Genomic DNA, 14560 nt, shown 5'->3' with positions numbered 1-14560 from the left:
GTTCTCATTCCTAGCCTCTTCCCTGTTGCTCCTTAAATGTGTTTCCCATGCAAATACACGGTCTCCCTAGCAGCCTGACTTTGGGAATGCCACCTGATGCCCTAGTTAGTTTTATGCCAACTTGACACAAGCTAGAATCATTGGGAAGAGGGAACCACAAGTGAGAAAACACGCTACCAGACAGACTTGTGGAGCATTTTTTTTTAATCGTGATTGATGTGGGAGGACCTAGCCCCTTGTGGGTGGGATCATCAGAGGCAGATGATCCTGGAGTATATGAGGAAGTAGTAAACCAGTAAACCACACAGCTCCATTGTGTGGGCTTCATTTCCCACCTCCAGGTTCTTGCCTTGAGTTCCTGCCCTGGCTCCCTTCAGTGATGGGGTATGACCTGGGAGTTGTAAGGTGAAGGAAACCCTTTCCTGCCCAAGTTATTTCAGTCACAGTGTTTTACCACAGCAATAGAAACAGTAACTAAGGCACCCAAATTCCCTAAGTCTTCCTTCCCTCTCCCACAGAGCAGAGATATAGCAGAACTTCTCACCTCCGGTGAGAGGTGGCGAAATAGAAAGAGACAGGTGACCACAGTGACCGGCCCACAGCAATAAAGGGAAAGCATTTACTACTTTGTTTTCCTAGCATCATTAATGTGTTTTGGTCTTTTATGCCGAACACGTTTGTCAAAATTTCATATGGAAGCACAGAGAGATAACCCGGCTCTCAGTATCCAGATGTTCCTTGATTTACTATGTGTTACACTACAGTTCATTCATGGTTAAGCTGAAAATACCATTATTTCAAAAGATTAATTTAATGCATTCACTGACCCAGTGTCCGGTTGAGCGCCGTGGAGGCACGGAGAACACTGGGGAACATACACATTCGGTTTTTCTCTCTTGGGCTCCTGTGGCTGAGCTATACTATAGTTTGTACCCTTGCTCCCCAGCATTAGGAGGGGCTGCTTGCCACCTAGCCAGCCTGGGAGAAAAATCAAAGCTCAGCATATAGTTTATATGACATCCATGTAGCTTTTACACAACTTTGAAGTTGAAAAACTATAAATCAAATTATCCCTCAGAGCCATCCGCCATCGTGAAGGAGACACCTGCACTTCACTGTGTTGGGTCTGCTCAGGCTGGGTGACTTATGGGAGCATTTGCTCATCTCGGTCCTGAGCTAACTCGGGGATTGAAGGGCTTGCGGGTTTCTTGGTGCTGACCCTGTCCCAGCTCCTGGACAGCTGCCTTCGTGCTGGGTCATTATGTGCAAGCGGAGAAAGCTCTTTGGTCTCTTTGCTTCCTAAGAACCCCAACCCCATCAGGGGGCTCCACTCCCATGACCCCATCCAAATATCGTTGTGTCCCCAAGACCAAACCTTCATCCAGCACCATTGTGCGCAAAGGCATGCATTTTGGAGGGATATAAACTTAGGCCATAACAGGGTGATTATGAAACTCGGGTAACTCTGTCTTTTACATTAAACGAGAGAGCAGTTTAAAAAACTAAACTTGTCATGAGAACGACTAGATAGTATAAACTGGAGGTTTATGGGATTGATCGCTGGTTTGATCGCAGCGACACTGTGATTAATCTCTAAGGACATTTCTGTGTCAGCGTAATGTGCACATAAACAGGCCACGCCCTCCCGGTGACAGCCGCAGCTTCCCCTTCCTAGCCAGCCCAGTCACCTGCACCAAGCAGAGGGTTACCGTGTCAAAGCTTCCAGAGACAGAAAGGACGTAAAACCCCTTAACAACCCATGACTCACAAAGACTATGAGCGATCTCTCCCAGTCTGCTGACCAGGAGTCTGCAGCTGAGCCCTTCCTGGCTTGGCATATTAGTGCTGAGGGTTTATCTGGTCCCCTGAGACTGGGAGGAACTTGAGTCTCCAGAGGCCAGGGCGCAGGCCCGATCCTGTGTCTACCCTATACGTTTTGTAGGCTTGTGTATTTAATGCCTTCGCGCTTCTTTCCTCGCTTGGTTTACCCATCTGCTAAGTGGGGATAATGACCTCCTACACCCTTAGAAATACTCTGCTTTGAGATCAGAACTCTGTCAGGCTACCACAGTTAGTCCTAAGACAGTAACCTATGAAAACGAAAGCAAATGCCCACTGCTGGTGACCAGCGAGCAGGCAGGGCGAACAGAGACATGTGTGGCTGCGGCCTCTCTGGGTTTCTACTGCTCATGTGCAGTAGAGTAAGGTTTATCGCCTATGCTTGCTTCCAGGGAGCATTTCACTAGACACACTCTACCAGTACAGGCCTAGCATTTGCTGGTCCATTTGGTTATTTTGACAATTCAGTGGTCCATTTGGTTCTTTTGACAATTCAGGCTGAGACCAAACCTTCTGTCATGACCCGTGGGCTGTGGCTATACCCCTCAGCCGTTTTCTGTGTTGTTCAGATTTCATAGACTTGGCAGGGGGTAGGGTGGTGTCAATGGGCCATGGATCGTTTTTTAAGGGCTGGATTTTTCTACTCTTACCTACAGGGTATCAGTGAACTTACCCTGTTCCTTACTCACCCTGAGGTCTTTCCAGAACCTACTATGTAGGAGTTTAGAAAAATCAGAGGAACTAAAGTTCTGAAAATTCTTTGAGAAGATTGTAAATGCTATTGATTTGTAAGTGTGATCTCACAGATTATAATGACTTTAGCATTTCCTGGGGCCTTATAAATCCAAACTGAAATCAAAGGCACAGTGGCGCACATTCCTTTAATCCCAACACTGGGGAAGTAGAGACAGGAAGTTCTCTGTGAGTTCAAGCTCAGCTTTGGCTACACAAAGAGCTGGGAGGCCGGGGCAGGCTCCATTGTGAAACACTGTCTCAAAATAAAGCAAGGTAATTCTATCAATAAGACTGCTCTCCCACATACAGGCTGGACATCGTAGTAGCTCACACCTATAGTCCCTTGGGAGTTTGAGGCAGAAAGACTGCAGTGAGTTCAAAGCCAGCCTGGGAGATGTAGCCTAACCTGGGCTATATAATGACCCTCTGTTTTAATAAAACAAAGAAACCAAACTATGAGGGTCCTTGAGTGTCCCTGGACAGTACTTGAACATGCTCGCCCTAGAGCACTCATCCCAGTAAGCACTGGAAAGGATAAATCAGATGGCTGCAATCCAAAGGCTGGGGTTGGACAGAGATCTGAAGCTTGGGGATTGCTATTAACCTAAATGCCTCGCTAGCAGGTTTAGGGGGCATTAAGTCAGGCGAAGTATAGACCCCTAACAAATGTCCCCAGAGTGCATTTGTCTTGTGAGCCCCTGTGGGCTCTGAAAGACATTAGGGGTCCAGTGACCAGCCTGGTGGCTGTGTAGCTTGTTTTTAAAGCCACAGAGAAACCAAGGATGGTTCAAGGACTGTGTTTCTAGGTCATTCGATCATTTGTCTATTCGCCTTCTATTGATTTTGTGACCATCCATCCTCCATTTGAGTTGGACAACCTTGGCCTGTGTGGGTGACCTCTGTGAGGAAATTACACAGGAAACGGGAGGCCTGAGTGGCTCGTCACTGTAAGACAGAGCTTGCCTCGCCACCCACCATTCTTTACAAACAGAGCAAACAGGTCACTGAGATCGGGTTGGATTGGAAACCTGTCCTTCAAACGGACTGGCAGATGAATCGAGCAGTGTAACCTCCCTCATTGGCTTTATGGCGTGTACATCCCTACCTTGCCTTCTTAACTGTCCAGGCTCCACTGCCTCCCTGACCTATGTTAGTTCTGAGACTCCCTTCCCCACCCTGCACCTGGAGTGTCTGGACCTTTGATGGAAGCAGGAATCCGTTTCCTTGGCCTTTTGTAAGGGCCTAACTGCACTCTGTATGGGGATTCAAGTATTCCAGAAGCGAATGTCTTTGCTGGTTATAGTGGCTCCTGCCTGTCATCAGAGGCAAGGAAACCACTTCAAGTCTGACTCTAATAAACATAGCAAGTTCCAGAGCAGCCAGGGATCCATAGCAAGACCCTGCCCCCACAAACGAGCGGACAAACCAACCAATGTCCTTGAGTCGTGTATTCTTAGTTGTGTCTACTATGGCAAAGGGGAGGGGGCAATTTGTCACCTAGCTTTCAGCTTCAAAGGGACTTGAGGAACAACCATAGTAATCAATAAGGACCAGCTAAATTACGTATCTAATTTTACGGTCAGCAAAACTTGGAATATTCGCTATGTGCCAGATGTTCGAGGCACTGGAAATCTGCAGCTGCATAGGCAGGTCCCTTCCTGGAAACAGCCCCCAATCTACGTGACCAGAACTCTCTGAAGTCCGCATTCATTCATGGACTAGTTGAAGATTTCAAGACCAGGATGAGGTCTGGGTGATAAACAGACACCATCAAATCCACCCCCACCATGAGCCGACAGGAAGCCTCTTGCCAAAAGTGTCTGTGAGTATGTGAACTTAGATGTTTAAGATCAGTTTGGTGGAGGAACGCAAGGCGTCTAGCCTTTGCTTTGCTTGAAAGCCAAAGTGTAATAGGGAAGTGAGATTTCACGTGTGCCCTAAGCAGTCCTCTGAGCCTGGGGAAAGCTGTCCGGCCTTGTTGTGGGGGTGCTGTGGGCCTGTTTTCTGGTGCACACGCTCTGTTAGAGAGCACACCCCGGTCCACCGTATACAATCACTAGGGAATCCCGTGACAGCTTGCTTCAGAGGTTACTCACTGGATTCTGTGGGTGGTGTTATTTTAGGGTGACAAGCAGCAGAGGGAGGGATGAGTCTGCAAAGAACAAATCAGTTGTTTGTGAGATGATTCTGTTTATTATCAGGAGTTCCTGGAGAGAAGGGATCAGAGAATTAAACTCTGGAGTTTCTATGTTGCTAATTCTGAGCAGAGATTTTTAGTACCAAACCCTTTAAGAGGGAAGGAGAAACAGGCTTTTATGTCAATATGTGGGAGGTGGGAGGGGATATTTGAAGCTCTTTGTTGCCCTTATCACATAGTAGAGATAGAACAGCATTAAAATCCTGTGCCTTGGGTCAGTTAAGTTGTATCTGTGAGAGATCATGCAGGATAAATGCAAGGAATCATTTTTGTCACATTCATATATGACTTTCAAATGATCCCTTATACAGAAACAACCACCACCTCCTGCTGTCTCCCTCCCCCATCCCCTGTCTTCTTAGAAAGCCCAAGAAATCCAAATGGAGGCTTCTCATTGAAGATCCCTAAAACAGTCATCCAGAGAGGCATCCCTGGGCCTATGAATGTAGCTTACGGGTAGAGAATTTGCCTAGAAAGTATGTGGGAGGCCCAGGGTTCAGTCCCCAGTGCTGCAAGAAGCAGCTAAACAATCACCGAGCTGGCCTGATTAATCTTTGCTCATTGCGATCCAATGCCGTGGCTCCTGTTCTCTTTGCTCGCTGAGTAGACGCTGAACTGTGATGACAGACTTCCCTGTGGCCTGTCCTGTAAGATCCATGTTGAAAGAATTTAATTTTCCTTAGGATTCAGCTGACCAAGCCCAAGACTTAAAGATCTTTGGCTAAAGACAGTTAAGAGTCTCTAGAAAGATGAGGCTCAAAGGCCCAGACGTACGTTTCCAAGCCAAGTTGCTTGCGATCTGCTCCTCTCTGAGACACCAGAGCCTGGGCCTTTGCCATTTCCATTGCTAACAGTGGTGGTGGTGGATGGTTCTCACCAGGGAATGGTGAGAAGGGGCAATGCCTAGCATTAGACAGACCCAGAGTTAAGACTTGAGGAGGAAGCTCCGCCACCCCTGCACCTACACGTGGAAGGGCGCGCTGTATCCCAGTCAAGAGACACTGGTTCCCTTTAGGCTATAACCTATGAAAAGGAAAAAGCCTGGAAAACAAGCTTGCCAAGGTGGGAGGAGCGTGGCCTCTGGGTTCAAATGCTCTCTGCCAACAGTGAACGAGACATCCTGCCTGGTGTAATTTCAGCAGCCTTGTCTGTAAAATGGGGCTGTTTCACTACTATTTCAGATCAGCAGCACAAAGTGCAGTTGAATTCCGTTCCCCGGTCCTCTTTGCTCCAAACCACTGCTTCTCTCTGTAATCTTCCCCCTTCTGCTTCATCCACGCCGCCTCTCACACACACAATCATAACATAAGGTTATCATTATTACTTGACATGTATAATCATTTTGTAGTGCCTTTCCTTCTATTTCAGCACTGAAAGTATGATTGGCAGGCCTAGAAACGGGCCAAGTGGGGACTTGAATCCAAGCCTCTGGCTCCGGGCCCAGTTCCCTCTCCTTTGGCCCCCTCTCCACATCACATTCTGCCCCTCGTTTTTCTTGAAGGGACCTGACAGTTCCCCAAGCATGGCTATTACACCAGGAAACTTAGGAATGGAGGGCCACAATGAGGCACAGACACCTGCAGAAAGAAAAATAGGACACTTGAAAAATCACAAGGAGGGCTCTTGGCCGCTATGCACATCCCCGCTGAGTGGCTCCCACTTCGGGAAGGTGTTCTGAAGCTGGAAGATGAGGTCTGTGAGCCTTAGGAGCCCACAGCCCAGGAAGACACATACCGATATTCTTAAGAGGGTCAGCTGCTCCTGCATGCTTGCAGCCCAGGGCCTCAGACATTCATGTGAATACCAGCCCCCCCACCACACACACACACACACAGCCGTCTCACCAGAAGTTCAGTGTTTTGTCTAAAAAGAAAGGACATTTCCAAATGAAGGCCAGCATAGCAAAATATTGATTTGGAGCAGGTGTGGTCTGGAGACAGCGTGGTTTGCTTGCTCACCCTGGCTCCTACATGTTTCCTAGACTCTTACTGACCTCAGCCATCCTCCAAGCAAGTAGAGGACCCATCTACAGATGAGCCAGGCCCAGGGAGGGAAAATGAAGGGGATACATTTCATCAGAGGGTATTGAGTCCTTCCCAGCACTGGGAAGTGTGTGGCTAACACACCCGTGTGGTTCAGGTCCTAAAGTACTGGTTTCTTAAGACAAACAGAGCCATTTTTGTCCTCCTTTTAGGAGGTGAGCCTGGGGAAGGTATGGCCCTGGGGAGGTGGAGGGAGGGGGCAGATAGCTGATAAGTACAAGGGAAAGAAGAGGGGAGTGAGGGCCAGACAGAAGGCAAAAAGAGGAAAAGAAGAAAGGAAATTTTTTTTTTCTCCAGCCCCTGTTTCCGCACCCAGGATCTGGCTGACTCACCAGTGGCTTTCTCGCACTTTGCGGAGGTAGATATACATTTCCCTCAGGACCGGTTGTTGGCAGAGCAGGGGAAAACACACCAGAACCCTTCATAAATCAGCAGAGGTCACTGCCAAGAGCTTTGTCCACTTGCTGTCCCTGGCGGTGATAAACTCATTGCATTTGGGAAATAGCCAGAGACCCTGAGTCTGATCTTAATTCTTATTCCCAGAAAAATCTCAGTTCTGGGTTCACCCACCCCCTGTTTACTGTCCTTGTGTTTCCTAGACAAAGCTGGAAGGAACACATTTTCCTGACATCAAAGGCAACATTTCTTTGTTTGGGGGAGGAGGAACAGGACAAGGGAGTCACCGAATCCCTAGGCTGTGGGAAAGCCAGGCTCAGGCCAGAGGGAAGCTGGCACTATGGCCCCCATAGGGGGGCTGGGAGACCTGCAGAGTGTCAAAAGCCTGGTTTTGTCAGACCTGAATGCTAGGATGCTAGGGCTACTTCTCTCTCTCTCTTTCTTCTCTCTCTCTCTCTCTCTCTCTCTCTCTCTCTCTCTCTCTCTCTCTCTCTCTCTCCCCGTACCCATGTAGGGTCATTTGAGGCTTCATAATGCTAGTAAAAAGGTATAAGAGGTTTTATAATTTAATAAAATTACTTTCAAAAAAAAGGTATAAGAGGGAGCAAGCCCATGGCAGCTACCCTCCAGCAATCTGTGCTTACATTGCCTACTTTCCCTCACACTGCCCTTGCCTGGGTGTGTGACTTTGGAGTTGGCCACTTAGGGAAGGTAACAGTGTAGTCCACACTCTGGAGAGTGAGCCATAGCCCACTGTCTGCCTGCTCTGTGGGATCATTCCGGACCAGCTCTATCCCCTCCCCTTGGCTCCTATAGAGCTAAGACTCACCTTCTCAGCGTCTGCTCAGACCCTCCTACCTTGGTGAGTCATTTTCCAGTCAGCCCCAGCCACATCCAAGCATAGTGGCTGTACTTGGACACCTTTGCAGACCTCTGCTCAAATGGCTATGTGCGTCTTGGTGGAGAGTCCTCTTGTAAGCTCTGTGATAGCAAAGTTCTCTTTGTCTTAGTCAGACTATAACCTCACAGTCAGACTCAGTGCCTGGGGTCTACTAGATGCTCAATAAATATCTGGTGAACGAAGCCGTGATTAAATGCTTAAACACCTTCCTTTTCTGGCTCTGTTTCAGGTGACAAGGTCAGTTAATGAACCCAGGTTTTTCCTGGCTGCATTGAGGTAATAGGAATTAAGCAGATCTGGGTCTGTGGCTGAGGCCAGAAGGAGAGGCCTCCTCCTACCTTGCGGGGAGCAAAGGGTTGTGAAGCATGTCCTCAGCATTTAGATTCTCAGAAGAAGCCAGAAACAGCAGCAGAGATGCATTGTTTAAGAGCTTTGGAGAGGGTCCAGATCTTGGGACAGGCCTTTGCCGATGACTCAGGAGCCACCGGCTCTGTTAGCCAGACAGAGATGATACTTGATTAAAAAAAAAAGAAAGAAAGAAAAAAGACAGTAAGTCATCTTTACTCAGAGTTAATATTTGCACCTACGATTGTAATGGTAGAGCAATTTAGAGATATCGAATGAAAGCCAAGACCATTGATACCCCGGATTCAGGTTCTGGGGCAGAGAAGGGTATTTGTGCTAAGAGGTTCAGAGATTCACAGCCATTCATGGGGAAATGATCCTCTCCTCCCAGACACAGCAAGTAAGTAGTTGCTTAGGCCAGTCATAAATTAAAGCCACATTGAACATTAAACTCAAGCAAAGCATTTTAGTGAACCAGAAAACCCTGCATTAGCGTGTATTCTGTTTCTATAACAAACTACTCAAGGACGCGTGTGTCGCGGAGCAGAAAAAAATGTATTTGATTCAGTTTTGAAGCCTGAAATTCTAAGATCAGGCAACCCTATCTGTTGGGGCTCTGGTGAGGGCCTTCCTGCTGTGTCTCAATATGGCAGGGAGCATGTGTGAGGAGAGAGCTCATGATGCGAGAGGGGGTGAGAGAGAGGGAGACAGAACCCAGCCTTCTTGCAGGCACTAACTGGGTTCTGAGCTTGGGGGAGCAGGCTTAAGCAACAGTCAAACCACCCATTACAGCAGGGTGTAAACCCAACTAAATGTTTGACCCTGTGACGAACAGGATACCTCTCTAAAAGATGAAGACACGCTGTCCCCATCATCCAGGGACTTAAACTGGTGTGTGTTGAGGGGGCTGGATATTTCTGTGAGGTTTTCCGCAAAACATTTCACATTAAGGTTGTTCACTGAGAACACAGTCTCCAAAGCAGTCCCTAATCCCCCTGCATTCTCTGCCTGTCCCTTTCCACTAGTGAGGATGCCACCCAACTTTTTATTTTTTATTTATTTTTATTGATTTGTAAATTTTTTTTCTGTTCCCCTCCCTTCTCTTCACCCCTCTCCCATGGTCCCCATGCTCCCAATTTACCCAGGAGATCTTGTCTTTTTCTACTTCCCATGTAGATTAGATCCATGTCTGTCTCTCTTAGGATCCTCATTGTTCTCTAGGCTCTCTGGGGTTGTGAATTGTAGGCTGGCTTTCTTTGCTTTATGTTGAAAAGCCACTTATGAGTGAATATATATGATATTTGTCTTTCTGGTAACCCACCCAACATGATGTTTTTAAGCTTTATCCATTTGCCTGCAAATATCAAGATGTCATTATTTTTTCTGCTGTGTGGTACTCCATTGTGTAAATGTATCACATTTTCCTTATCCTTTCTTCGGTCGAGGGGCATTTAGGTTGTTTCCAGGTTCTGGCTATGACAAACAAAGTTGCTATGAACATAGTTGAGCACATGTCCTTGTGATAGGATTGAGCACCCTTTGGGTATATACCCAAGAGTGGTATTACTGAATCTTGAGGAAGGTTGTTGCCTAATTTTCTGAGAAATCGCCACACTGACATCCAGAGGGGTTGTACCAGTTTGCACTCCCACCAGCAATGAAGGAGTGTTCCCTTTGCCCCACATTCTCTCCAGCATAGGCTGTCATCAGTGTTTTTGATCTTGGTCATTCTTACAGGTGTAACATGGAATCTCAAAGTTGTTTTGATTTGCATTTCTCTGATGGCTAAGGATGTTGAACATTTGCGTAAGTGTCTTTCAGCCATTTTAAGATTCCTCTGTTGAGAGTTCTCTGTTTAGGTCTGTACTCCATTTTTTGTTGGATTATTTGTTCTTTTGGTGTCTAATTTCTTGAGTTCTTTGTATATTTTAGAGATCAGACTTCTGTCTGCTGTGGGGTTGGTGGAGATCTTTTCCCATTCTGTAGGTTGCCGTTTTGTCTTGTTGACTGTATCCTTTGTTTTACAGAAGCTTTTCAGTTTCCGGAGGTTCCATTTATTAATTATTTCTCTCAGTGTCTGTGATATGGCCACCCAACTTTTGTAACTATGGGGCATCTTAGGAAGAATGAAGCTGATCCCAGGACCCTTTGGGGCTCCGCTGGGGTTGGGCTGCAGAGGTTCCTGGCATAGCCAATGCATTTCTTCTGTTTCATTTTCATTTTTGTTTCTCATTATTTATAACTGACAAGTAAAACATCATCTGTTTTCATGATGTAATCATGTTTTAACATGTGCATACACTGAAATGTCTAAATCAAGTAATTATGTGGCTATCACTCCACACGCCTTTTTTTTTTTTTGCTTTTTTTTTAAGTTAGAAAACTTTAAATCAAAATTTCGCAATGACCAGATACTGTGATGAACAGTAGTCAGCCACGGTGTACTCTAGATATGCTGAACTTATCCATCCTGTCTAAAGGAAGTGTGTCTCCTGTGGCCAGCATCCCCCAGCTCCCTCCCCTGCACTCCTCAGTCCCTGGCAGCCATCACCCTCTCTCTGCTTTTGTGAGTCTGATGTTAGCTTTCCCGTGTAAGAAGAGTCAGAGAATTTGTTATTCTGTGCCTGACTTGTTGCATTTCACCTAGGTTCATCTACACCATAGTAAAGGACAGCTTTCCTTCTCAAGGCTAAGAACTATCCCATTGTGTGTGTGTGTGTGTGTGTGTGTGTGTGTGTGTGTGTGTCTGTGTAAAATACATTTCCCACATGTCCTTTATCTGTTCATAAACTGACAGGCACCTTGATTAATTCTGGGTCTTGGCTATGTGCCTTTTATGCTGGGTAGGGAGACATCTTGGCACAGTCTGGCCATTGTTCCAGAATTCCCTAGCCAGGCCACAACCACCCCCACCCCCTAAAAACTCCTGCAGTCCCCCACCCTATCCCAATCCTCAGGGATAGAAAGAGAGAACTGGATACTTTTCTTGAGAACCTGGGTTTGAATCCCACTACCCACAAGGCTACCCACAACTGTCAGTTCCTGGGAATCTGATGCCCTCTTCTGGCATCTGCAGGCACTGCATGCTCATGGTACACAGACGTACATGTAGGCAAAACACTAATACATATAAAAATTAAATGAAAATGAAGATAACAATGTGACCTCCCAAACAGATGTGAGGTCTCCGCTTCCTCCATACATGGTGTCCCCTGGGAAGAGAAGCCAGAAAGAGGCTCCCAGGGGTAAGCCCTGACTTCCAGCTGGGCTGTCTCTCCTCACTGACCAGGCCTCCATTCCCTTTGGCACTGAGGCCTTTGCCCAGTTTTCTGAAGGGACTATAAGGGACAAGGCTTCCTTTACCAGGCCAGCTGCCAACTGATACCCCACCATCTCGAATGGCCTACTCTCCCTCCCTATAGCACTGCTCTTGGGCCAGACAGGCTTGCCTCCGTAGACAAACCATCCTTCCTCCATGCCTCTCTGTTTGCGGGCCAGGACTGTCTGCCTTTGAGAAGAATAGACTGTGAGACAGAACGTGTGCCTGGAGGAGTTAGTTGCAAGCCAGAGGTCATATGCTGGACCAAAAGTGTGGGTCTTCTCAGAGCCTTGGAGATGCAGCAATAGCAGCAGCCTCCTCCTAGATGCCACCCTTAGGCCTGGCCTCTGTGCCCAGGTGCTCCATGAGCCAGTCGTGAAGCGTCGCCTTCCAGACCAAGATGATGGCCCTAATGTACACAGGCCAATTCAATTATATTATTGTGTGTGTGCGTGCACATGCATGTCCTGTGTATACACATACAAGCCACAGGAGGATGCCCAATATCCTGCTCTATTAAGTCTCCATTTTATTTCCTTGAGACAGAGTCTCACTGATACTGGGCTGGAGCCAGCAAACCCCAGAGATCCAACCCACCCATCCCTGCCCCCTACTGCACTGGGTTTGTAGGTACCCACACAGCCATGCCCAGCTCTTTACATGGGTGCTGGAAGTTCAAACTCAGGTCTTGATGTTTGCACACTGTGTGTGAGCTCTTATCCACTGGACCGTCTCCTCAGACCCTCTAGACTCCTTTTTGAAGCTGTGCTTTTTATTTAGAGAAACTTGCAGCCTCCCGGAAAGTTGTTAAAGAATACAGAGATGGACCATTCATCCAACTCCCCAATGGCAACATCTTGCAAAACTGGAGTAGAGTTATTATTGTAACTTATTGTAATGATGGCACTGCCATCCACGGATTTTGTTCAGGTTTGCCGGTTGTATTTGCACTCACGTATGTGTGTGCTTCCTTCTTCACAGCTTGGCACACCTGTGCAGATGTGCCAAGATACAGAACCACCCATCACCACAAAGATCCTTCCTGTTGCCTTGTATAACCGCCTATTGGCCTGTTCCTAACTTCTGGCCACCACTAATCTGTTCTCTAGCTCTCTAATCTGTCCTTTCGAGACTGTTCTATACATGAAATCAGATGGTATAATTGAGGAGCAACGTTTTCACTCGTCATATTTCCCTCGAGATTCTCCCCAGTTTTGGAGCGATACCAGTCGTTCATGTACTCCAACTGTTGCTACTGCGGCCTTAACCACTACATACCCCAACAAGACACTGAGACCCGATTACAAATCCTTTGAGATACGAACCTCTTGCTCTGTAAGATAAAAATGCCATTTTGCTTGTTTATTTCTTGACATGTGATGTGGGAGAGGTGGGACACACTGAATTTTCCTAGCTCCATTCAAACGTCCCTAGGTTCCTGTGCCCACCCACCCCCAGGTCAGGTGGATTGTCGGTTCCTTCAGCTCCAGCTGACGGTTCTTTCTCGTGTCTCCCCACACCTCTCCTTCCCCAGGAGCACATCTACAAGCTGATGAAGAGTGACAGCTACGCCCGTTTCCTGCGGTCCAATGCTTACCAGGACCTGTTGCTGGCCAAGAAGAAGGTATCTTGGGAAGGGCAAGCTTGTCTCTCTTAGCACTGTTGACTCTCGCTGCTGCTTGCTGCTGGTGTAAAATGAGAATACCATCCCTTGGGTTTTGTTTATTTACTTTTCCTTTCTTCTCTCCCCTCTTCTGTCTGCCCCTCTCCAATCAAAAACAGTGAGGAAGGTTACTGTCCCAGCCTCCCCCGATATCCAGGATAGGGCATTCCCTCTGTCTGCCTGTTTTGCCTACAGTGAGAGGAGGGTGACCAAATATCATTGCCACAGTGGCTCGACTCCAGAATGTCAGGTTGGCAGGGACCCAAGCGAATCTCTTAAGGAAAGCAGAGAGATTTCATTGCCAGTTCCATTCAGCCATTCCCACAACCTGACTAGAAAGGGGGCGTATGAAGTGAGGATCAGGACACCCCCACCCTCCACCCCGGGAAAGAAAGCCTTGCCAGTTTTAACGGATCCACCAGACATCTGGATCATCACTAAAATAGGTCATTGATCCCTTCTTGTCCTGCCCTGGCTCACCATTTCTCTGAAGTTTTTCCCGGTTACTTTAACTAGGAAGTAACCACCTCCCAACCACTTTCTCCTCTTCTACTTGGAATTAAATCATGGCTCTTACAGCCCTTGGAGACTTGATTCACAGAGCCCCGAGCCCCTCAGCATGCGGGTGATGAGAGTGCCTGGAAGGGGTGGGGGAAGGAATGCAAGAATGATACTTGGGCTAGGAAAGGGGAGGGCAAGAGGCAGGATCTATGAGTCTGGTGAACACGCCGATCTTCTGGACACTTCCGCTCCAACCTGAAGGCCATGTGTGGTCAAGTGTGACTCAACTTGTTCCACATTCTACCACTTCCATTCTCACTACACACACACACACACACACACACACACACACACACACACACACACCTCTTCTTCCGGTATCCAAACCCTAGCCCCCAAACACATCGTTGTCCATTCACAGGCTTTCTGTTGGGCTACCTTTCAGCCTCGCGCTCTTCTCTGTGTACTGGCAACTGTACCGCACGTTTGCCTGTCTGCCCATCTGGCTGGTGCCATGTAACTCCAGGGTCCTGGAGAGCGTTTACTTCTACCTTCTTGTTCTTACACCCCACCCCCTGCCCCAAGAATTCTGAAACTCTGAGAAAAGGGAAAGACCTTCCGG

General features: G+C 47.5%; 1 protein-coding gene across 7 annotated transcripts in view; it reads left to right on the top strand.

Annotated features, from left to right (window-relative positions):
- Rgs6 (regulator of G protein signaling 6) overlaps positions 1-14560 on the top strand; it is a 533969-nt gene that overhangs the window by 498184 nt on the left and 21225 nt on the right. For all 7 annotated transcript variants that reach the window (XM_048449096.3, XM_085697415.2, XM_085697420.2 and 4 more), the window contains one exon: positions 13309-13398. In XM_048449096.3, coding sequence (XP_048305053.1) covers positions 13309-13398 — 90 coding nt within the window. The remainder of the gene's footprint in view (positions 1-13308; positions 13399-14560) is intronic.

Source organism: Myodes glareolus, chromosome 11 (genome assembly GCF_982192425.1).
Source record: "Myodes glareolus chromosome 11, mMyoGla1.1, whole genome shotgun sequence".
In the NCBI taxonomy this organism is placed as follows: domain Eukaryota; kingdom Metazoa; phylum Chordata; class Mammalia; order Rodentia; family Cricetidae; genus Myodes; species Myodes glareolus.
The sequence above is the reverse complement of the archived record's forward strand: the minus strand, read 5'-3'. Positions and strand labels throughout refer to the sequence as shown.